Source organism: Narcine bancroftii, chromosome 3 (genome assembly GCF_036971445.1).
Source record: "Narcine bancroftii isolate sNarBan1 chromosome 3, sNarBan1.hap1, whole genome shotgun sequence".
Taxonomy (NCBI): Eukaryota; Metazoa; Chordata; class Chondrichthyes; order Torpediniformes; family Narcinidae; genus Narcine; species Narcine bancroftii.
In genome coordinates this window covers 43,768,850-43,794,460 of record NC_091471.1, presented here as the reverse complement: position 1 = coordinate 43,794,460, position 25,611 = coordinate 43,768,850, and the positions used below count along the sequence as shown (strand labels likewise).

Sequence of the window (25,611 nt, the reverse complement as noted above, 5' to 3'; positions counted from 1 at the left end):
ATTTGACAGCTTTCTTCACTTTTTACAATTCCACCAACTTTTGTATCATATGCAGACTGTCAATCAGACCATTACATTTTACATAAAATCAATATTATAAACATACATGTATATATATATATATATATATATATATTTCTTTAAAATGTCTGGCTAATTCTACTTATCTCTTGATCTCTCTTGATGTTTCCATTCACTCTTTTCTCTGACACCTTTCTTCTCCTGCTAATTCTATTTGGGATGCTGACTGGCCTCACTGCTCCTCCCCTAGGTCTGAGGCAAGGTCCCTGACCTGAAATATTAACTCATTTCCTATTTCAAAAGATGTTGCTTGACTGCCTGTATTCCTCTAGTATTTCATTTTGCTTGTTTTCAATTCATTTCATTTGATTAATCGGTAAAGTTAACATGTTGTTGCTTCAAAATAGTTGCAGGCTGATCATAACCTAAATATCACATGTTTGACAATATGTCTTTGTGCATGAAATGTTTTTTTTTTGTGTGTGAAGTCATAGCATTCTGAATGAATGCAAGGCTTTCTTGTCATATCTTTCAGCTGACTATAATTAATGCTCTTGTCCCATAATTGTATATTTTAAAAATAAAATTACTAGCCTCTCGCTAAAATAATTGCTTTAACTGCAGCTTTATTTGAATTTGCACCTGATGTTGGTAGAAACCTACATTCTACAGGATTGTTATGATGTTAAATAGTTTTGACTCACAGTCAGGTCAACTGAAACAGTCTCTGGCAAATCATCAATTTTTAAAAACAGATATTCTGCACAGGTGAAGTTTCAGTGGAGATAAATAACAGATATTCTGTGCAGGTGGCGTTTCAATGAAGGTAACTAACAGATATTCTGTGCAGGTGGCGTTTCAGTGGAGTTTCCATCATTTAACATTTGGAGCTGAGATATAAATTTGAATCCGAGCAATTTTTATTCAAATGATTAAATAAGTCTGAAATGAAAAGGCTAGTATCAATAATAATGTCCATGAAACCATGAAATTGTCATGGAAACCCATCTCATTTATGAATGTCCTGCAGGGAAGGAAACCTGCCATCCTCACTCATTTTCGTCTGAGTGTGATTTCACATCTGTTATATTGGTTGCCTCTTAATTGATTATTCAGTTTGGGAATAAGTAGAGATGGGCAACAAATGCTAGCAATGTCAGGAACATCTGAATCCATGCACTAATACACACACAAAACAAAATACTGATTAAACTGAATCTGGTTCAGTAATGACCTTCAGACTCAGAAACTGTAAATAAATTTCATCCTTGCTTCCCAGCGGAAAGCAGTCCAGGCACACAGGTCGGTGAAGGCTTGAAATCTGACTGATGACAGAAGTAAAGCACAGAGGTCTGCAGACACTGTGGTTGAAGTAAAAACACACAATGCTGGAGAAACTCAGCAGGCCAAACACTGTCCTTTACGTAGCAAAGGTAAAGATCAATGTAGAGCTCGTTGAAAGAACCAAAGACTTGTTGATCCAAACCAAGGCTTTTATTAGCAAAAGACCGGAGCTCTTCACAGGTGGCCGACCAGTCCGGAATGATCCGACCTGGCTAGGGACACAACCCTTTAAGGCCCAGGTGTGGCTTAGCTCTCAGCCAATCGCTGTAAGCACAGTCTAGATACAGTAACTATATACACTATGTACATTGGTGATAGATCTGTACTATCACAATCAATAATCAACATTTCAGGCTTGAGCCCTTCAAGATTCTCTTCTCCTTTGGGGTCCCTTTCTGTTCAGTTACATCCAGCGTGAAATCCTGAAGTTGGTCATAAACAATTTCATGCCTCAAATCTAGCAGATTTCTTCTGACTCATTGTGAGTCCACCTAGCATTCAGCCCAGAACTTTAAATCCATATTTAACATTGTTTCAGGAAGTTTTTGATTCACTGTGGTCCACTGCATATAGGGGAACTGCCTTCATTACTGAACTCCTACAAACATTCTTTCCCTTAGATTTAGTTGCAGGAGTCAGGGAGCAGTAAGGTTGGTGGATTGATATCCTGAGCACATGGAAATTTAGTGAGTATCTCCGTATTTCTGTTTACTCACGTGAATAGGGTGGTGAAGAAGGCTTTTAGTATGCTGGCCTTTATCAATCATTGCATGGAATATAGGAGTTGGGAGGTGATGTTGAGATTGTATAAGACGTTGGTGCGGCCTAATTTGGAGTTCTGTGTGCAGTTCTGGTCGCCTAATCATAGGAAGGATATAAACAGAGTGGAGAGAGTGCAGAGAAGGTTTACCAGAATGTTACCTGGGTTTAAGGATCTAGAGTATAGGGAGAGATTGGACAGATTAGGTCTTTATTCTTTGGAGCGTAGAAGGTTGAGAGGGGATTTGATAGAAGTATTTAAGATTATGAAAGGGATAGACAGAGTGGATGTGGATAGACTATTTCCGTTAAGAGGAGGAAAGATTAAAACAAGAGGACATGAGTTAAGAATTAAGGGGCAGAGGTTTAGAGGTAACATGAGGGGGAACTTCTTTACTCAGAGAGTGGTAGCCGTGTGGAATGATCTTCCGGGAGAAATAGTGGCGGCGGAGTCAATTGTATTATTTAAGAAAAGGTTGGACAGGTATATGGATGAGAAGAAGATGGAGGGTTATGGGCATTGTGCAGGGAGGTGGGACTAGAAAGGGGTGTTTGGTTCGGTGCGGACTAGAAGGGCCTAATGGCCTGTTTCTGTGCTGTAATTGTTATGTTATGTTAAAGGAGTATACCTTGCTTTAAACCTTCACTGTGAAGATATAGTTATCGAAGACAGCTTCTGGGGACAAAAGATTATCACCTTTTGCCAGAGGTCAGGAGTATCATCATCTGACAAAATTCATCATGCACACACACACTATTGAGCTTTATGACGTGAAGCTTCAGATGAGTATAACCTCAGGCCAACAGTCTTGCACGTTTATAACTGCATTTCCAACGTCTCTCTCAAAGGGCTCCCTCCCCCACCTTCCAATACTTCCGTGAAAATTCTGCTGGAGGAAGTGAGGATAGAGAAAAAAAGCAGATTTACATTAGGAGACTTGCCAGGATGATGACAAAAGCGTTGTTTGTTACAAGTGTGAGCCAGCATAGGTTTGATTCAGTGTTAGCTTGTATTTCCCAAGACAGTAACCTCTACCACCACGAAGATTGATTGAGGCAGTTGGATTGGGGTTCCTTCTGAATTGCACACTCTCCTGGCTTGAACATTCATCACCATTCCTTCATTGTTGCTTGGTATAAATCAACTCCCTCCCCCACAGCACTGTGGGGTTGCAAGGACTGCAGTGATTCATGAAGCTGACTCACAGATCAAGGACGATACCAATACCCATGACTTGAAAAAATGAATTAAAAAAAAAGATCATTTAGAGCCCACAATATGGAAGGTATGGGAACTGCAGAATGCCACAGATATGCCCACTGGATTCAAGAATATAATTGGATAGAAGTAGATTAAACCATAAACTATGACCAAAGAAATTACAACTGATCTCTAAATAGTTGAAGCTGGCAAGACACGCTCAATTATTTTTTTTTAAAAAGTCCACTTCTGGGCATTTACACCATGTCCTAGCTGAGACATGTGTGGATGGGTTCATACCGTTTTATAGCATAGGACTGAGTGGTGTAACATGCTCAGGTTTTAAAACATATCTTGTCTTTAGTTGGAGGCCACACAAGAAGCAGGGGCTGCAGCACTTCGGAATGCCTCCCAGAAACTGTACAAGCATTATCAAAAACAGATGGATCAACTGAAACAGCAGCATGAACAAGAGAAGAAGAAACTGCAGGTAATGTTTGAAGATTATAAATTAGGAGGAAAAGAAAACATGTAAAAGTTTGCAGAAATCACCCCTCATGTGCAAACAAGTGTTGGCAGGTGTTTGTTCTTTATCTGAGCATCTGGATAAAATATACTATGGAAAATCATTCATCTTGCCATCATGAAAATTAAAATGCCACAGTAGTTGAATATCTGAAATAAAAATAAAAACTACCAGCAGGTTGTGCAGCGTTTGTGGAAAGAGAAGCTGAGTTGCCAAATGTTATGTAAGGAACAATTTCAACGGATCTGAGGAGCAATGTGTTTGGACACAGATTAGTTGTAACAAAAGTGTTTATTTGCCAGCGAGGGAAATTCGTCACTGGGAATCACATACACTCACGCATGGTATATGGAGCAGCCACATAGGATGCAACTAAACAGGTAATAACTAAAAGCCACACTAAATATATATATAGTGTAGAGGAAAGACGTGACAACAGTTTGTCCCTCAACCTGGTGCAGGTACAGCACTAAGATTAATCAAGAAGAATGAGCATGGTAAAATGAAGGTTCATTAATGTGCACTACAAAAGCCAGCCACCTGTTACTGGCCTACAACTTGATATCGATTCTCTGGCTCATGAGCTGGTGTGGAACTTGGGTTTGTTCTTCAAAGAAAAGAGATCCAGCTGCCCCTCTGCTGGTCAGTGTGGGGGGGGGGGGGTGGCCCAGATATGCCCAAAGTAGAGCAGGTGATTAACAGAACCAGTGGCGACATGAGTGGTTTTTTGTAAAAGGGCATTTACAAGTTAAGCGCTCAGTGTGATTGATCTTGATTGACAGATGTGGTGTCTTCCGATCAGGTTCCCGTCAGGGAGGTCACATGACCCTTCACACTACAGCATCTTAGAGGTGACAAAAGAACTTTAACCCAAAATGTCATCTCTGTTTCTCATTCCACACATGGTGCCTGATTGGCTGAGTGTTTTCAGCATCATCTATTTTTAATAGGTTGTCTACTTGTCAAACCCTCTGTGTGTTGTTGGGTGGACTATAGGGAAGGGAGAAAGTCCATAAAGATGTCCAGATGCCATAATGATTCAAAGTTTTCTGATGAAGGATTTTTGTCCCAAAATGTTGACTAAATATTGCTTTCCACGGATGCTATCTGACTTGCTGAGCTCCTCCAGCACCTTTCACCTTTCCAGCATCTGATTACGGTTGATTCAGGATTGAAAATTCGCGATTGCTTTATTATCATGTAATAAAATAGGTGTCATGCTACACAGAATTTGCTTTGGTCTGCTGTAACACAGACAGATTCGCTATCAGCAGAAATTGTTGGCTGGCTCTTACAGTCAGAGAAAGAGAAGCAAAAGGTAGTCTGCCCAAAGTCATCGAGTGTCTGTGGATTGGCCTTCAGTGCTCACACAGCCTCCACAGCCACACAGTCACCCGTTAAAACCCGAGCTCCAAACTCAAACCTCTGACACAATCAGGGCCCTTGGTGCCCATTTCAGATACTTGGTATCCTTTCAGTTACCAGCAGCCCACAGCCTGTGTGGGTTTCTCACTTTGTGACAGAATATAGATATGTTTTTGGGAGATAAATTGGGAAAGGTTTGTTTGTGTAGGCCACATACAAACACTTTAAAACAGATCTTATTTAAAATACTGGAGCTCTGCTCATGCGAGGCATGTTGGGGCCAACAGTATTTGCAAAAGCTTTGGAGAGTGCCCAAGAGACTTCACTAATGGATTGTTGTTTACAAAAGGCAACAGATGAAATAACTTGTCGAGCTGCATTCTGTCTGGAGAGGAACTTGCTGTTCTCAGAGATTTTGCAAGCAGAGAGAGAGAGAGAGAGAGAGAGAGACAGAGGGGGAGAGAGAGAGAGAGAGAGAGAGAGAGAGAGAGGGGAAGAGAGAGAGAGAGAGAGAGAGAGAGAGAGAGGGAGACAGAGAGACAGAGATCAGTTATACAGTTTTACATTCAGCAGCAACAACTGGGACTGGAACAGGACAAGCTGGCAAGCTTTTGGAAAACCCCATTTTGGAAGACACGTTGTGAGTTCTTAGTTCAGCCTGGTCAAAGCCATTGTGGTTCATGCAAGAGGAGAGGACTGGCTGTCTAATGTTTCACTTGGAATAAGAGCAACAAAAAAGCACTCTGTGGTTACCTGAAAGAAAGAGGTTATCATCTGGAGAACCCTGAAGGGGCAAGTTTCTTCAGCAAGACACTGGAGTGACTGATTATAAAGGAATCAGTGGTGGATGTCCTGGAACAACAAATCTCTCTCTGAAAACAGACAAGAACCTTCCTAAACGGTAACCATTTACCTTTAAAGCACAAAAGCCTGGCGAACTTTATAAATGTTAAATTCTTTGCACAGTAAACTTGGAGGAATGACAAGTGAGATTGAACTGTGAACCAAATAACTTTTCTGAACTTACACACACACACACACGCGCTTAGAATTAGAAGGGGGTTAAGTTAGGTTGGTTAAGTCAATAGTGATAAGTTAATGTTTGATTCTCTTTTCATGTTTATAGATAATTAAAAGCAACCTTTATTTAAGTAACCATTTGTCTTGGTGAATACCTATTACTGCTGGGCTTTGGGGTCCTCTGGGCTCATAACAGCCTTGAATTGCCAACAGCCCACTGCCTGTGTTTTTTAGCTGCAAAAACCCTCAAAGCCATGGTTACCTTTCATGGATCATATCCTCTGATTCTCCTTCTTAAACAGGGGGTGGTCTCACCATTTTCTGGTGCCCTGTGCAGGTCCTCTGCTTCCCTGGAGTCTGTAACCACTTGTGGCTGTTGCCGATCATAGGTGCCATCATCTTGGGCCCAGAGCCCGCAGTCTGGGGTCTGGGGCCAAGATTTTAAAATAATTCACCGTCAACTCCTTTAGCAAGCCATTGGTACTTGGTCTGGGTGATAGAGCCTACGGGGAGCGCTGCGTTTCCTCTCCCTGCTCGACCTGACTCCTGCAGCAGTGCTGTTATTGCCACATCTGCCATTTTCTTATTTGAAGATGCTGCTTTTTCGGACTTGGTATTTTTAATGAAAGAGTTAGCTTTTTAACTTAATGGAGGAATAATTTAGGTGCAATAGAATAACAAAATATAATTAACTTTCCTTGTTATGCTTCCCTTTTAGGCTTTTGCTGAAGAGCATGAGAAAAATTTGGAAAGAAGTATAGAAAATTTCAATAACCTGGAGTCGAAACTTCAGCAGAAGCAGGACAGAGCAACAGAGCTGGAACAGCAAATAGAAAGGATGGAAAAGGTAGAATAGATGAATACCTTTGGACAAGAACCTATTACATGACTGCCCTCAGGTTTGAGATTGAACTTATACTGAGAAAATGCCTAATTATTCAAACTGCCAAATTTTAAATTCAACCCAACATTTTGGAGTTGTTTTTGTAATTATTCTCACCAGGCAGAAGTAACAATGGTTTGTTTGTGGAAGTGATGCCTCTATGAAGCTTAATGATTAGGTTTTATCTACGGTATATCCCCTGCTATCCAGAATTCAAGCAACCAGCAGATTCAAGCAGCGAGCAAAAATATTTGTTGAAAATAAATAGGTAAAATTATGGAAGTTTAAAATTGGAATGTCTCGCTGTTAGTTTGCCAATTACGTGGATTATGTGGATATTTTGAGTGCATCAGCTAGAAATAGTGTGGAATATTTCAGATCAAAGACATTTCTTCAGAAGTAGTCAAATGAGGATGAATTAGTTTCATGTTTCAGAGAGGGTGGGGCAGCCAAAGATAGGAGAAAGGAAATAAATAATTATAGGTGGATACAATTGCTCATTAATGAATGTTGTTTGGCTTGATGTTCCATCAGAAAATTAACTCTCGGATAGGAAAAGGAAGAGAGGGATGTGGGGAGCAGGAAGAAGAGAGACAGATGGATGATGAAAGGAGAGAGAACCTCTGATTTCTGTTAACCTCCTCTGTTTCCTTTCCTCCATCTCCTCACTCCCCTTAATTTCTCTTATCAAGAATTACCTGTCTTTGGCCTTTGCTCTCTCCACCATTATTTCTGTTTCCTTCTCTTCTACCCTTCCACCTCTATCCACCTCTTACCTAATAGACTGCGCTCTTCCCCCTACCCTCCACCTTTTTTATTCAGACATCTGCCTGATTTTTAGCTTTCTCAAGCAAAGGCTCAGGGCTGAAATGTCGACTGCCTTTCACTTCCTATGGATGCTGCATTGCCTGCTGATTTTCCCCAGCACTTTAGTGTCCTGCAGGTGATAATGTGGTATGGTCAATTCATAGATGTTTTGAATGCCTTTAAAAGGAAACATACACACTGTATGTCCTGTGTGTGGCAGAATGGAAGGCTGCATGTCAGGTTTGGGCCAAAGGCAGGAGTCCATACTATGGTAGCTGTAGAAGATGCCAGCTTTGGAATACCCATTCACAATGGCTTAGTGATTTAATTGTTTCGGGGTTGGGCACATATCATGGGAGAACAGGCTACTCATGAAATTGACTCTTGATAAGGGCGAGAATCCCTGTTTGCCTCATTCTCATTGGTAAGATGTGTAGAAAAACACTTTCTGTTAAGGCAAAGTCAGTTGGTATAAAATAGCCAGGCTGGTTATTGTTGTTTTGCCAGTAAATGGAGGATGGGCCCAGTTACCTTCCACGCTAAAATGCCAAAGATGTGTACCTACATTTATGGGCATTTATTGGGGTGAGTCACCTGAATTGAAGGGCTTGGAGCTTCAATGAATTGCAACACCATGTACAGTAATGATGAAATCCTGGATTTACTCAATGTCTCCTCCTGATGGGATTTATTAGTCTGTGATGCTGCTTCCACACCAAAAGTATCTAGTACTCAGTCTTGTTACACCGGAGTATAGCAACTGTATCTTCACAATGGAATGAGAAATCAGTGGCTACTGTTACAATATTGTACAGATGCACAATCCTTTATCCAGAACCCTTGGTGGACAGCGTTTTCAAAATTTCGGATTTTTCCAGATTTCGGAAAACCAGATATAGGCCTACCCAAATTGTGCTGCCATATCCCTTCTCGTCATGCTGCTGTCTCCCCCACCCCCATCCCTCACCCGCCTGACTCGCGCTGCCGGTCTCTTGCCCGCCCGACTCGCGCTGCTGGTCTCTCGCTTGCCTGACCTGCGCTGCCGGTCTCTCGTCCGCCCGACTAGCGCTGCCGATCTCTCCCCCTCACCCGCCCAACTCACTCTGCCGTCTCTCTCCCCACTTGCCGGATTTTGGAGATTTCTGGATTTTAGATGTCTAGATAAAAGATTGTGTACCTGTACAGGCAGTGAAGTATGAACACCAGTATAGATAATGGTCAGCACAGTTAACATAGTGGTTAGTAAATGCTATTACTATGCCAATGTTCCAGAATTGAATCTAGCAGTCTTTGTAAGGTGTTTGTATGTTCTCCCTATATGTGTGTGGGTTTCCTTCCAGGAAACTGTACAGGAGATGTAGTTTAATTGGTGCATTTGGGGCACGGGCTCATGGGCCAGAAGGGTCTGTTACCGTGCTGTGTATCTAAGTCTAAATAAAATAATGGAGAGTCCATCAGAAGAGGACCTGACTGAGGCCAACAGGTGTGAGAGAGAAATGTAAAATTTTCCAGAGAGCCAAGGCATGCAATAGACACGTTCTTCGATGATTTCTAGATGATCCAATAGTAGAGAGCTGAGGACTGTAGTGGAATTGGAAAAATGATCCTCTTCCATGAAGTTATGGTGAGAATACTAATGAGGTGATGTAAGAATGCTGTACTAGAACCATAGAACCACAGAGCACTGCAGCACAGAAACAGGCCTTTTGGTCCATCTAGTCGATGCCAAACTATTATCTCACATTGACTTAGAGATTTGTAGTTTTGACTGTCTGAAAGATGTCAACGAGAACTTTGATAAAGTGCTGGAGGGGCTCAGCAGGTCAGGCAACATCCATGAGAAGAAATAGTCAATTTGGAATCCTTCATCAAGAATACCAAGAATTAGGCAGCAAGCCAAATAAGAGGGTTGAGATGTGAGAGGAGGGTTAGAAGGGGAACAAGTAATGGTTGAGTAAGGATAAGAATGGGAGGGACCACGCAGATCTGGGAAAAATATGCAGTTGATTGAATAATAAATTGCTTTTTAATTTTAATCTTTGTAAGTGGATAATTGATAAATTTGATTCATGTGTAAAATAGTTTAGTACTTTTTTGAGAAATCAATGTGTTGTAAGGACTGAGTGTACTTGTGGTTTTACTTTTGAGTAGGAACATTATGTCAATTATTGCATTTCATATGGTTATTGTCAACCACTAATGAAACATGTTCAGACAGAAGCTGACAATAATATGTCTTGCATAATTAGGGATGCAGGATAACTGGTCCGACTACATTTTAGAAAGTGACTTGGGGCAAATTCAAAGTTGCTAGGTTTCAGATGTGACTTTGGGCTGAAATATTTGTTGACACATGCAGAAGTGAGCTTGAGAGAATGCAGCCCTGCATTGGAACCTGTTTAATCCGTGATTAAACTCTTGACTAAATGAATATCGATTGAGGATTACTGACAAAGGGAAATGATGATTATTAGAAGAGCTTCTGAGCTTTTCATACCCAAAATAATTTGTAATTAATAAATGGATTTCCAAGTATAGTGATTTCCATTGTTTCGTATGTCATGTCAAACCTAGTGTACCCCCTACATATGATTGGGAGATATCAGCTCCCAAGAAATGGTTAGTAATTATGTTTTATCATTTATTCAAGGATTAAATTCACCTTAAGTGTATGGATGTTATTTTACTTTTAAAATGTGATTTTGTTTCTTTGTAATGTCCCAACTCCCATGGATTGTGAATGGCAAAGATGTTTCCAAGCAACCAAATGTAGTGTTGTTGGCTTACTGTTTGTCAAAGCCATTTTTTGAGTGCAGCTGACACTCCCCATTGAACCAGTCCTGGTTTAAACAAAAAAAAACTGTGTGAGAGGTCACGTTTTAATAGTCAATTCCAAACCAGGCAGCCAGAGATTTTGTGGCATTAGTCAACAATGGGCTGTGTTCAAGCTTAGCTGTAAAATGCAGTTAATAGCCACATCACATAAGGGCCAGGCAATATTCATTACCAACACAAATGGCATGATTGTGCAGATCTCGTGTTCTGGCTTGGATTCTGACCTGGGCTGGTCACTGTGTGAAGTTTTCACCTTTTCTCTGTGGACGATGCTCTGGTTTCCTCCCACATACCAAAGATATGCTGGTGGGTTAATTAGCTGCCATAATTTACATCTTAATGACAAAGAGGTCACAGATGGGCAAGTGAGGGATATAAGTTTAGTTATCAGGAGAGTGTGAACAAACTTTTTTTTCTGGGGTGTTGGAGGCTGAGGGGAGTCTAGATGGAAGTTTATAACATTCTGAGAGGCATAGAAAGACATCTAGGAGACACAGCTTTGTGAGAGGGTGAAAACTGGAAGAAATTGTGTAAGAACAGATATTTGACACTGAGAAGAGTTGGTGCCTGGATTGTGCTGGTGTGTTGTGGTAGAAGCAGATACAATAGTGATGTTTAAGCGGCATTTAGAACATGCAAAGAATGGAGGGATATAGATCTTGTGTAGAGGTTAATTTAATTTGGCATGATGGATAGCACAGTCATTGTAATGGGAAGGGACTTTTCTCGTATGATACTGTTCTAAGTTTGAGGACTGCAAGGAACAACGGAGAGGGGAAATAGGACTTCTGAGATTACTCTGCGAGGAGTCAAAATAGAACCAAAGAAACAAAGGACTCCTTATATGTTATAATAGGTATGGAAGTGGGTGGAAATCTGATCATCTTTCCTTTATATTCTGAAGCATTGCCTAATATAAAGTCCAGCACCATCATCCCGAGAGTCACCAAACATCCAAAATGTAATTAGAGAACTTGTGCATGTGGCTGCAAGGTAAAGGCTCAAATATTGCAGTGAATGACTCACTTCCTGACACTTTTTCATTTACAAAGTGGAAGTCAGTGGTTTGAGTGAACATACTACCCAGTCTGAATGAGGGCAGCTCAAAACCATTCCAGAAACTAAAGCCAATTAAGTAAAAATATTTATTTTCCTTTGGTCAAAAAAGCACCACAGTTTTCATGTGTACGTTTAAAAGTTGAATTGCACCATCTCACCAAGTCCTTTTCAACAATACTTTTAACCTTGCAGCCTCTGCTACCCAGAAAAAATAAAAGGACCTGGTATATCCTTTAAATCCCCTTCCAAATCAGACAAACATTCCGATTTAGGCCTATTTCGTGTTTCTTACATTGGCATGGAAGCACAATCTAAAACTGCCCATCAAAAAGCAAAGTAAAAACACAAAATGCTGGAGAAACTTAGAAAGTCAAGCAGCGTCCTTTATATAGCAAAGATAAAAAAATACATAACTGACGTTTCAGGCTTGAGCCCTTCATCAAGGTATGGAAAAATGTTGGCAAGATTCTGAACAAAAGAGTGGGGGGGGGGGGAGCATGGTTACAAAGGTAAGAGGTGATAGGTGGAAAAGGGAGGAAAGGGACAGCAACGATCAAGGGGAAGAGGGATGGTTAGGTGAATAGAGAGGGAAAGAGGAGGAGGGAGTTAGGAGAGAGCAAGTTAACAGAAACCAGAAAAGTCAATGTTAATGTCATCTGGCTGGAGAATGCCCAGTTGGAAAATCAGGTGCTGTTCCTCCAATATGCGGGTGGTCTTGGTGGGGTAGTACATAAGTCACGGACAGACATGTGAGTATGGGAGTGCGACACAGAATGGAAATGATTGGCTACTGGGAGGTCTCTATCACTGGTGCAGATGGAGTGAATGTGCCCAGTGAAGTGATCTCCAATCTGCACCCAGTCTCTCCGATGTAGAGAAGACCACAAAGGGAGAACCAGATGCAGTAAATCAATCCTGCAGATACATGTGAAATGTTGCTTCACTTGAAAGGCCTGTTTGGGGCCCTGGATTGTGGTGGGGAGGAGGTGTGGCAGCTCCTGTGGCCACAGGGGAAAGTGCCGGGGGTGGGGGGAGAGGGGATTAATGGGGAGGGATGAATGTACGAGCGGGTCACAGAGGGAGTGGTCCTTTGGAAGGTAGAGAGGGGAGGAGATGGGAAAATATGTCTAATAATGGGATCCTATTGTAAGTGCCAGAAATTTCAGAGGATAATGTGTTGGATGCAGAGGCTGGTGGGGTGGTAGGTGAAGGTAAGGGGGATTCTATATTTGTTGCTTCAGGGGCAGAGGGGGCCAGGGCAGATGAGCAGGAAATGGAGGAGATGCAGGTGAAGGCTGAGTTGGTAGTGGTGGAGGGGTATCCTCATTTGTGGAAGAAGGCAGACTTTTCGGAAGGTCTGGACAGGAAGATCTCATCTTGGGAACAGATGCGATGGAGATGAAGAAATTGAGAGAAGGGGATAGAATCCTTGCAGGGAACAGTGTGTGAGGAAGTTGTAGGAGTTAGTGGGTTTGGATTACACTTCAAAATGGCCAGTGCAGTTTCAATTAATTAAATGGCTTCCATGTGCTGTGCTACTCTATGACTGGCAGCACAATTTGGTGACATGGGCATAATAATGGGGATTCAGGTTTAGACATCACCTCATGTGTTGTCTGTGGTGAGTTCTCATGTTCTCCCTTTGCCCATATGTTTCTTCCAGGTACTCCTACATTCCAAAATCTTGCTGAAAGTCTAATTGGTGAATATCCTTTGTGTAAATGAGTGGCAGTGGATTCAGAAATAAGCAGATCGCTATGCGATAGAGAATAGATTGAATAGAAATAAATGAGGAAATTCTCAGAGAGTTGAGATAGACTCTATAAACGAAATAGCTTTCTCTTTTGTCATAATATGAAGAAATTATGTTTTCATAAAACCTGTAAATGTATGCTGCACTGTTAGCCAGAATCAGACACACACAAGGTAAAGACTGAACAACAGGCTTTAATCCACAAAAACCTCCACAGAGCCAGACTGGCTGTGGCTGCAGCAACTCTGAGGGAGGCCGTTGCAGGCTTATATTCCGGAGGGTGATTGACACCCGACCGGATGGGGCTTGATCCCTTCAGGCCGACTGATTGGCAGCCGGCCAGGTGTTGTCCTGTCCCCTTACTCTCCTGCAGGTACAGAGGTTGCCCCCTGCAGTAGGCCGGTGGTGTACCACCACAAAATGAGTTACCTGTTTTGGAGGGACAAGTATCTTCAGGGAAAACCAAATCTTGTCACTTTCCTACTTTTACATCAATACATGTTTTCCTCCATGCAAACAGCTTTTTCACTCAGGCATAATAGGAGAGCGAGTGATCTTTCTCAAGCTTCGTAATTGTGATGGTTAAGTCAATATATGTGACTTTTACCTTCCTTGGTATCTTTTTGGCCATTCTGAGATTACTCCTTTAATATCTAAGATGAATTACAAGTGAGAAGAAGCAAGATGTAAACCACCCTCGGGGTTTAATTTCTTCCACTGATCCACTAGTCAATCCAATCATATAAATTTCCTTTCACTTCTGTTTTTATTTCAAGATTTAGCATTTGTCAAGAAATAGCTTGTGAAGAAGGTTTACAAAGTGGTATTGGGCAATGAAGTGAAAGCAATTTAAATCATCAGCTGGTCTGAAGTGAAGACGATGTGGATTTTTTTTGCTTCTATATTTATAAATAAAATAAATGTCAACTCTTATTAGTTTTTAAATACTATACCATATATTTATAAAGGCTCCTGGAGGGTTTAATTCAAATATCTTTCACAGGAGAAGAAAGACTTGATGGAAAGGAAGCAGGCAGTGGAAAAAGAGATGGAATGCAAGAAGTACACTTCTTTTGATGTACCGGACAGCACAAAAGGGTAGGAAGTTTACTTTCCAGACACATCAGCTTACATACATTTTCATGTTCATAGCTCACTTGCAAAATGGCTCTTTTTATAAACTGGTCCAGTTTTATATTCCATTGTAAATGGTGAAATGCTCACACAATCAGCTTCAGAAAAACTGTGCTACCTGTATAACCTCCCTAATAGTCAATGGGAATTGAAGGATCAGATGTGTAAAGATAATTCAGATAGCTTTAGGAATAATATGGTAGTGTTGTTGGGAGATTTTAACAGTCCTAATATTGATTAGGTCACACATAGTGCAAAGGGCTTGCATGGGGCAGAATTTATTAAGTGTATCCTAGAAAGCCCACTTAACCTATATATTGAATTTAATGTGGTGTTGTTGGATTTTGGAAGGACCAACCAAGAAAAGGGATGGAGTAAGAGACAGGGTTTCAAGTTCTGTAATGATGGGTTGCATCTTAATCCCAGAGAGACCAGTCTCCTGGCAGGGGCATTTGCTAGGGCTGTTGGGGGTGGGGGGTGGGGGGGAGGTTTAAACTAGTGTGGTTGGGGACAGGGTTTAAAGTTAGGCAAGACAGCAGGGAGAGGGTTTGTAGGCTAAGGAAAGAGACAAGTTTAAATAATTTGAGGGAGGAACAGCAGGAAGTAGTAAAAAGAAGTTGTAGTGAAAATTGTGAGAATGATAGTGAGGAGGATATGCAGAAGGTAAGATGTAGGAGATCCCTGAGATGTATTTATTTTAATGCGAAGAGTGTAGTAAGGAAGCTGGATGAGCTAAAGGTGTGGATTGACATGTGGCATTATGATGTTGTGGCCATTAGCGAGACATGGTTGAAGGAAGGTTGTGACTGGCAGTTGAGTGTTCCAGGATTTCGCTGGTTTAGATGTGACAGAGTTGGTGGATTAAAAGGGGGAGGTGTGACATTACTTGTCAGGGAGGATATTACAGCTGTGCTGAGGCAAGATAGACTGGAGGGATCGTCGGGGAGGTAGTGTGGGTAGAGTTGAAAAATAAGAAGGGTGAGGTTACTATTATGGGGGTATATTATAGGCCTCCAAATGGGGAAAGGGAACTAGAAGAGCAAATGTGCAAGGAAATAGGTGAGATGTGCAGTAGAAATAGGGTGGTGTTGGTTGGGGATTTCAATTTTCCAAACATAGATTGGGAAACACAGTCAGTAAAAGGGCAGGATGGCTTAGTATTTATGCATTGTGTTCAGGATTGCTTTTTGCAGCAATATGTTGAGACACCAACTAGAGGGGGAGCAGTGTTATATCTGTTGTTTGGGAATGCAATGAGGCAGGTCACGGAGGTAAGCATTGGAGAGAACTTCAGATCCAGTGATCATGGGTCCATTAGCTTTACCTTAATGATGAAAAGGGATAGGTCGAGTCCAAGGTTGAAAGGTCTTCGAGTGGGGGAAGGCCAGATTTGGAGAAATGAGAAGGGATTTGCAGAAAGTTGTGTGGGCTGATCATTTTGCCGGAAAGGATGTAGAGGAACTTTGGGGGGCATTTAGGGGTGCGATTTTGAGAGTACAGGATCTTTATGTTCCAGTCAGGCTGAAAGGGAGGACTAAAGATTCGAGGGAGCCGTGGTTTTCTGGTGAAATTAAGAAGTTGGTTCGGGACAAGAGGGGGGCCTATAAAAAAACAAGGGATTAAGGAGATGTATGGTCATTAGTTAGATTGCAAGAAGAACCTTAAGAGGGAAATTAGAAAGGCAAAAAGAAAGTATGAGGGGTCTATAGCTAATGTGAATCCTCAGGGTTTTTACAGATACGTGAACAGTAAAAGGAGGGTTAAGGATAGAATAGGTCCACTGGATGATGGGACCAGTGAACTATGTCAGGAACCATATGAGAATGGAGAAATATTGAACATTTTTTTCTCATCCTTATTCATGAGGGAAAAGGACATTGGGCTATATGAGATAAGAGAGGCAAAGGGCTTAGTTATGGAGAGGATAGGGATTAGTAAAATGAGGGTTTTGGAGCTCCTAGGGTCAATAAAGGTGGATAAGTCTTCTGGTCATGATGGGATTTTTCCCAGGACTAACGGAGGTCAGGGAACAAATAGCAGGGGCACTGACAGTGATTTTTCAAAGATCACTGGAGGAGGGGGTGGTACCACAGGATTGGAGGGTTGGAAATGTAGTTCCATTATTCAAAAAAGGAAGTAGGTGTAGGCCAAGTAATTATTGGCCAATAAGTTTGACTTTGGTGGTGGGGAAGGCTATGGAGGTTATTCTTCGAGATAGTATACACGCATATCAGGATAGGCAGGGATTGATTAGGGGCACCCAGCATGGGTTTGTAAAAGGAAAGTCATGTTTGATGAACCTTGTTGAGTTTTTTGAGGAAGTGACAAAAAAGGTGGATGAAGGTAGAGTGGTTGATGTGATCTATTTGTATTTTAGTAAGGCTTTTAATAAGGTTCCACATGGAAGGTTAATAAGGAAGCTTCAGTCACTAGGAATTAGTAGAGAGATTGTGACATGGGTTCAGAAGTGGTTGGGAGATAGATAGCAGAGAGTCATGGTAGACAACTGTATGTCAGGTTGGAAGCCTGTAACAAGCGGGGTGCCTCAGGCATCGGTGCTGGGTTCTTTGTTGTTTATCATTTATATTAATGATTTAGAGGCGGGTGTGGTTAACTAGGTAAGCAAATATGCGGATGGTACTAAAATAGGGGGAGTGGTGGATAGGGAGGAAGATTTTCTTGGATTACGGAAGGATTTGGTGTGTTTGGAAGAGTGAGCTGAATGATGGCAGATAGAATTCAATGTAGACAAGTGTGAGGTGTGGCATTTCGGTAAAAATAACCAGAATAGGACATATACAGTTAAGGGGAGGGCATTGAGGCACGCAGAGGAGCAGAGGGACCTGGGGGTTACGGTAAAGAGTTCACTGAAGGTGGATTCCCATGTAGACAGGGTGCTTAAGAAGGCATATGGGATGCTGGCCTTCATAAATCATAATATAGAGTGTAGGAGCTGGAAAGTGATGCTGCAGCTGTTTAAGGCATTGGTGAGGCCAGGTTTGGAATACTGTGCTCAGTTCTGGTCTCCAAATTATAGAAAGGATATAAATAAGGTGGAGAGGGTGCAGAGAAGGTTTACAAGGATGTTGCCTGGCTTACAGCATCTTGATTACAAGGAGAGATTAAGGAGACTGGGACTTTATTCATTGGAACATAGACGACTGAGAGGGGACTTGATAGAGGTATTTAAAATTATGAACGGAATAGACATAAACAGACTCTTTCCCCTGAGGGCAGGGGAGGTTGGAACAAGAGAGCATGAGTTAAGGGTAAGGCGGTAAAACTTTAGGAGAAATATTAGAGGTGGCTTTTTCACTCAGCGAGTGGTGGCAGAATGGAATGATCTTCCAAATGAGATAGTTGCAGCAGGGTCTCTTCTGTCATTTAAGAGAAGGTTAGATGTGTACATGGAGGTGAGGGAGTTGGAGGTTTATTGGTGGAGTGCGGGAGGTTTGAGCTAGTGGAGTTGCTCTAGTGAACTGTGCGGATTTTAAAGGCCGATATGTCCTGTTTCCGTTCCGTAAATGGTTATATGGTTATAAATGATATACATGGTAAATGGTAGGGCACTGAGGAGTGCAGTAGATCAAAGGGATCTGGAAATGCAGATACATAAATCCTAAAAGGGGCGTCACGGGTAGATAGAGTTGTAAAAAGAGCTTTTGGCATATTGGCCTTCATAAGTCAAAGAATTTAGTGTAGGAGTTTGGATGTCATATTAACATTGTACAAGACATCGGTGAGGCCAAATTTGGGGGTATTGTGCGCAATTTTGGTCACCTAATTACAGAAGGATATCAAAAAGAATGAAAGAGTGCAGAGATGATTTACTAAGATGTTTGACAGGACTTCAGGAACTGAGTTACAGGGAAAGATTAAACAGGTTAGAACTTTATTCCCTGGAGCGTAGAAGAATTAGGGGTGATTTGATAGAGGTATTGTGGTAAACCACTGTTTGCATATAATTGTCTGGTCAGGCACACCCATTTTCCGGCTGTACCTCTGGCCCCTCCCACAAGCTCCTGGATAAAGGTGAGTGTTCCGCAGCCCCATCCTCAGTGCAGGTCACTTGACCAGTATGGATGTACCTTTGTTCTTCAGTGAATATATTAATAACCATTGTTTAAGTAATTGATGATACATCAGTTTTATTCACTGAAAGTTTTATACAATGATGCAGATCCTGAAGCCAGAAAAGCTGGAGATCAACCCTCAATCACCTCATCCATCCACCAACTTTGAATTCTGGCTACGCTGCTTTGAAGCATTCCTGCAAACATTTTCTACCATTGTGCAGTCAGAGATCAATAAACTGTACTCCCGGGTCTGCACCCTGGTGTACTCCATAATCAGAGATGCCACATTGTACCAGGAAGTCACTGAGATACTCAAAGGACAATACATGTGAAGATTGATGTTGTCTATGCCAGACACCTTCTAGTGACCTGCAAATAGCAACTCAGTGACCCCAATGCTGAGTACTTTCAGACCCTATGATCCCTCAGCCCCCCTCTCCCCACCGCTCTGCAAATGACCCGAACCTGGCAGCAGTGGTCTGTGATCATCTCCCGCTGCCTTCACCCTGTTCCATTGGTGACCCAACCACAGCTACGTTGCTCTGGGAGCACCCAATATGCTACTTCTGTGGCCTGGGCAAGCAACATAGGAAAGGGTACCCAGCAAAAGATTCGACTTGCTCCAGTTGTGGGAGGAAGGGACACTACGCCAAAGTCTGTAAGTTGAAACAGCATCCTAGCAGCGCCGTGTGTGGATTTTAGGGGCCCCTGACCTGGTCACCGCCATCAGCGGGGACCAGCAGTGCCATGTGCAAACTGTGGGGGCTGCCATCTTTGGTGCCATATTTGGGATTCAACAGTGCTGCATGTGGGGCCTGGGGGGGATGCCATCTTGGACACCACCATCTTCCACAGCAGCAACAAGCAATGATCCAACACTGGCCTCCATCACACTCGACCAGGACAACCCACACAAGCTCACGAGGTCGATGATGGACATTATGATAAACGAGCACTTGACAAGTTGCTTATTCAACAGTAGGAGCTCAGAGATCTTAATACACCCAAACATAGTGCGGCATCTTTCCCTCACAGTATTGCCGATGAAGCAGAAGGTCTCCTTGGCTTCCAAGTCACAAACGGCCAATGTCTGGGGCTACTGCATGGCGACTCTAACCATGCGGGGTACTAACTATAAAGACTTAGGTTTAAGCAATCCAAATCAAGTAAATCCCTCAGTGAGTATGAGAGGTGTAGGGATACAACTCTAAAGGAAATCAAGAGGGCAAAAATGAATACGGGATGGATCTATAAAATAGGATAAATGAAAATTGCAAGCTATTCTCCAGGTATATTAAGAGTGAAGGGGTTGTTAGGCACAGTATTGGTTCCATTAAAGATCAATCTGGCTATTTTTACATGGAGCCATGAGAGGTAGGTGAGACTTTAAATAAATGTTTCTGATCAGTTCTTACTGTGGGGAAGATATGGAGGCTAAGAAATTGAAGCTGACAATTTGCAATGTCCTGAACCTTTCACAAAGTGCCAGGGAAGAGGTCTTAGTAGCCTTGGTGGGCATTACTGTGGATATATCCCAAGGTCCTGATCAAAAGCATCTACGGATATTTTGGGAAGTTATGGAAGAAATTATAGAGGCCCTTGAAGAGATGTTTACATGGTTTTTGCCCTTTGAGGGGGGTTAATGTTGTGCCATTATTTAAAAAGAGCAGCAAGGACAAGCCAGGCAACAAACGTCAGTGAGCCTGATGTCAGTGGTAGGAAAGTTGCTGGAGGGCATTCTGAGGGACAGGATCTACCAACATTTGGATGTACCGAGACTAATTAGGATGATCAGCAGGGCTTTCTGTGTGGGAGTCTGTGTCTCATGAACAGGGTGCAATGGTAACAAGGAGTTCTCACGAAACCTGGCCTTGATGGCTGCCATTTTGTATTTGGTGCTGTATAATTTACAGCGACCTGTAGGAGTAAGAAGTAGAATGACCTGTCTTGAAAGAATCAGGTCTGCAAAGACTTGAGAATGGGAGTTGGGGGGGGTGGGAGGTAGCGAGAACGGGGTGAGAGGGGTGCTGGCGTCGCCATGACGTACTGGTGTGCTTCCAAAGTGGTCTTGAAGTGGCCCAGGGAGATGCTGGAATGGTGTGGTAACGTGCCGGAACAGCACTCTGAAAGAGTGCACACCCTGCTCATGAATCATACTTTGATGAAGGGGTCAAGCCTGAAACTTTGCTTATGTATCTTTGCCTTTGCTACATAAAGGGCACTGTTTGACCTGCTGAGCTTTTTCAACATTCTGTGTGTGTTTTTACCCCTGCTCATGAATCGTTCTGTTTTTTTTTTGAAGAGGTGACAAAGAGGGTTGATGAGAGTAAGGCAGTGGATGTTATATATATTGACTGGCTAGACTTTTGACATGATCCCACATGGCAGGTTAGTTTGGAAAGTTAGATCGCATGGGATCAAAGGTGAACTGGTTCACTCATGGCTTGATGGTAGGAGAAACATGGTAGTGGCGGAGGTTTGTTTTTTTCTAATTGGAGGCTTGTGTTGCGGGGATCAGTGCTGGGTCTACGTTTATATCCATCAGCTGCATCGGTGGCTTCCTTCTGACAATGGTCATACTAAATAACTTTGCTTGATGGAATTACTTATTTTAGGTTAATTTGAAAACGAATTAATACAACCACTTGAAACTTTTAATTTAGTAGAGTATTAATTATGTTTCCAATAAAAATCTTTTTTTTTGGACAAATACAATGTACAGACAATTATATACTGCAACTATAAATTAAGGCAAGTTAAGGAATAACAATAAAAAAAATCTTAAAATAACTAAATCCACAGAGTTCAAGCGTTTGTTTAGCACCAATAACTAATTCCTCAGCATGTGATCGGACAGAGCAATGGCATCATCAGATCAAGCCTGAAGCCTTGACTGCCTTCTACTTCCTATGAATGCTGCATGACCTGGTGAATTGCAATGACTCTATTGCACCTTTAACACAAGTGGCTGAGGTTGAACTTCTATCCCCCCTGTTCAGAGAACAAAAATAATTCATTACTCACTAATCAATCACCACCTTCCCATTCTGGGCAGTACACAAAAGTGCTGGAGAAATTCACCAGGTCATGCAGCATTCATAGGAAGTAGAAGGCAGTCAAGGCTTCAGGCTTGATCTGATGATGCCATTGCTCTGTTCGATCACATGCTGAGGAATTAGTTACTGGTGCTAAACAAACGCTTGCACTCTGTGGATTTAGTTATTTTAAGATTTTTTTTATTGTTATTTCTTAACTTGCCTTAATTTATAGTTGCAGTATATAATTGTCTGTACATTGTATTTGTCCAAAAAACATATTTTTCCTGGAAACATAATTAATACTGTACTTAATTTATAATTACAAGTAATCAAATTAATTAGTTTTCAGAGCAATTAAGAATAACCTATTATAGTTATAAGTCATTTACTGATCATTGAAGAACGGCTCAGATCCGAAATGTCGGTCATATATTTTTCTTTTCTATGGACGCTGTGAGACCAGCTGAGGTCCTTCAGCACTTTCATGTGTTTTCACTATTTTTACTTGCCATCTTATGCTGGCAATATCTTAAATCTTTCCACAATGAGCCATGTTTATTGAGTCCCTCTTCCTTCACCAGCACTGCTACCATTGATTCTTCTATGCTCAGTCGATCCACATCCCCACCATGTTCCACATACTATATTGCTCCAATCAACTATTCTCCACATGAAGTCTGCTGTCGATTACTACCTTCAAAAATAGACTTAGGAAAACAATCCTCCTCAAAATCCAAACTTTTGACTGAGTTTATTGATACCTCCTCCTTTCACTTTGCACCGAGTCATATCTGTTTATGTATCCATCTCACCATATAACAATTTACAGTATGGAAACAGGCTGTATCAGCCCTTCTAGTCTGCACCATTTTACGTGAAACTCCACTAGTTCCACCTACTCACACCCATGCCCACAACCTTTCAATCCCCTCACATCCATGTACTCATCGAGCCTCCTCTTAAATGACATCATTGACCCTGCCGTAACTACTTCTTCTGGTAGATCATTCCACTCAGCCACCACTCTCTGAGTGAAGAAGCATCCTCTTATATTACTCCTAAAGTTTTACCCCCTAATCCTTAACTTATGACCCCTTGTTCCAATCTCCCCTGCCCTCAAGGGAAAGAACCTATTCACACCTACTCTATCTATTCCCTCTTATAATTTTAAATACCTCTATCAAATCCCCTCTCACCCTTCTATACTCCAATGAATAAAGTCCCAGTCTACTCAAACTTTCTCCGTATTCAAGATACTGCAATCCAGGCAACATTTTTATAAACCTTCTTTGCACACTCTCAACTTTATTTATATCCTTCCTATAATTTGGAGATCAGAACTGCCCATAATACTCTGAATTTGGCTTCACCAATGCCTTAAACAGTCTCAACATCACCCCCACCCCCCCACCACCCCAGCTCCTATATTCTATGCTATGATTTATAAAGGCCAGTATACCAAAGCCTTCACCACTACATGGGAATCCCCCTTCAAGGAATGCTGAACCATTATTCCAAGTTCCCTCTGTACCTCTACATTCCTCAATCACTGCCCCCTCTCTAGCGGGCACCTCAACATATTGATGCAAAAAGCAATCCAGCTCACATTTTACAGCCCATTCACTGACTGTGTCTCCCAATCTATGTAAGGAAAATATCTATTTTGGTTATTCCTCCAAAAATGAAGCACTTCACACTTATCTACATTAAACTCCATCTGCCACCTTTCAGCCCACCTTTCCAAACAGTCCAAATCCTTCTGTAGTCCATGAAAACCGTCCTCATTCTCCACAACTCCCTCTATTTTTGTATTATCTACATGTTTACTCACCCAATTTACCACCCCATCATCCAAATCATTAATATTAATGACAAACAACAAAGGACCCAACACCGATCCCTGAGGCACAATGCTCATCACTGGCGTCCATCCTGACAGACAGTTGTCGACCATGACTCTCTGGTGCCTATCATCCACCCACCGCTGAACTCATCTGACTATCTCTATATCAATCCCTAGAGACTGAATCTTCCTCACTAACCTTTCATATGGAACCTTATCGAAAGCCTTACTAAAATCCAAATAGACCATATCATCTGCTCTACCTTCATCAACCTTTCTAGTCACCTCTTCAAAAAATTCAACAAGATTCATTAAACATGACTTTTCCCTCACAAACCCATGTTGGATGTCCCTGATCAATCCTTGCCTTTCCAGATATTTATACATAATATCCCTAAGAATTTCTTCCATTAATTTCCCCACCACCAATGTCAAACTTACTGGCTGATAATTGCTTTGCCTACACCTTGCTCCCTTTTTAAACAACCCACCCTCCTCCAGTGACCATTTAAATTCACCTTCAGAGGCTCTGCTATTTCCTCCCTGACCTCCTTTAAGGTCCTGGGAAAAATCCCACCAGGACCAGGAGACTTATTTACCTTTATATACCCCAGTAGTTCTAAAATACCCTCTTCACTAATCCTCATATTTTCCATAACTAACCCTTTTGCCTCACTTATCCTACATAATTCAATATCTCTTTCCCTTGTAAACACTGACGAGAAGAATTTACTCAATACCTCCCTCATCTCATATGGTTCCCCACACATACCTCCTCTCTGATTTTCCAGTGGACCTATTCTATCCTTAACTTTCCTTTTGCTGTTCACATATTTGTAAAAATCTTTTGGATTTGCTTTCACTCTATTTGCTATAGCCCCCACGTACCTTTTTTTGCCTTTCTAATTTCCCTTTTAAGGTTCTTTTTACAATCTATGTATCATCCCATCCATCCTTTGCTTCTTGTATTTAACATAGGCCTCCCTCTTATCCCAAACCAACTTCCTAATCTCTTTAGAAAACCACGGCTCCTTTGAACATTTGGACTTGCCTTTTGTCCTGACAGGAACATAAAGATTCTGCACTCTCAAAATCTCACGTTTAAATGCTCTCCAATTCTCCTCTATGTCCTTTCCAGAAAAAAAGATCAGCCTAAATTACTCCCTCTAAATCCCTTCTCATTTCTTCAAATCTGGCTTTCCCCCACTTAAAGATCTTCATCTTCAGACCAGACTTATACTTTTCCATAATTAAGCTGAAACTAATGGTACCATGATCACTGGATTTGAAGTGCTCCCCAGCGCACACCTCCATCACCTGGCCTATTCCATTCCCCAAAAGTAGATCTAACACTGCCCCCTCTCTAGTGGGCACCTCAACATATTGATGCAAAAAGCAATCCAGCTCACATTTAACAGCCCATTCACTGACTGTGTCTCCCAATCTATGTAAGGAAAATATCTGTGAAGCACCTTAGATATTTCATTAAATGGAAGTTACAAGTTACTGATATTGCATTCCTCAAATAAGCTCCAGAAAATCCAGTCTGGGGAGGAATAAGTTAATGTCAGTCCACACTTTTTCCCATCCTGGTTGTCCACGGCCTTGTCTCTCTTGTTTGTTCCTATAGTTGCGCAGCATTCCCTTCAGCTTGTTTGTTCTTATATTTCCCTTCAACTTGTGTGATGTATTAACATTTTAAATTTCTTCAAAAAGTCAGTAATCCACTGCTTGACCCTTGCTGCCTAGATGAAGTCAGTAATCCACTGCTAGACCCTTGCTGCCTGGATGATGGGTAGAAGGTATGGAGAAAAAGTTGAAAAAAATGAGTTTGTTTTCTTAGAGCATTGCTAGCTAAATGGAGACCTGGCAGAAGTTTTTTTTTAAATTATGGGAGACGTAGGTAGAGAAGACATTCATAATCTTTTTACGTGGGTAAAAATGTAA

General features: G+C 41.7%; 1 protein-coding gene across 2 annotated transcripts in view; it reads left to right on the top strand.

Moving 5' to 3' along the window:
• The window catches only part of LOC138757125 (coiled-coil domain-containing protein 68-like), a 71,558-nt gene that overhangs the window by 32,285 nt on the left and 13,662 nt on the right, over positions 1 to 25,611 (top strand). For both annotated transcript variants that reach the window (XM_069923932.1, XM_069923931.1), the window contains exons 5-7: positions 3,690 to 3,815; positions 6,955 to 7,083; positions 14,577 to 14,671. In XM_069923932.1, coding sequence (XP_069780033.1) covers positions 3,690 to 3,815; positions 6,955 to 7,083; positions 14,577 to 14,671 — 350 coding nt within the window. The remainder of the gene's footprint in view (positions 1 to 3,689; positions 3,816 to 6,954; positions 7,084 to 14,576; positions 14,672 to 25,611) is intronic.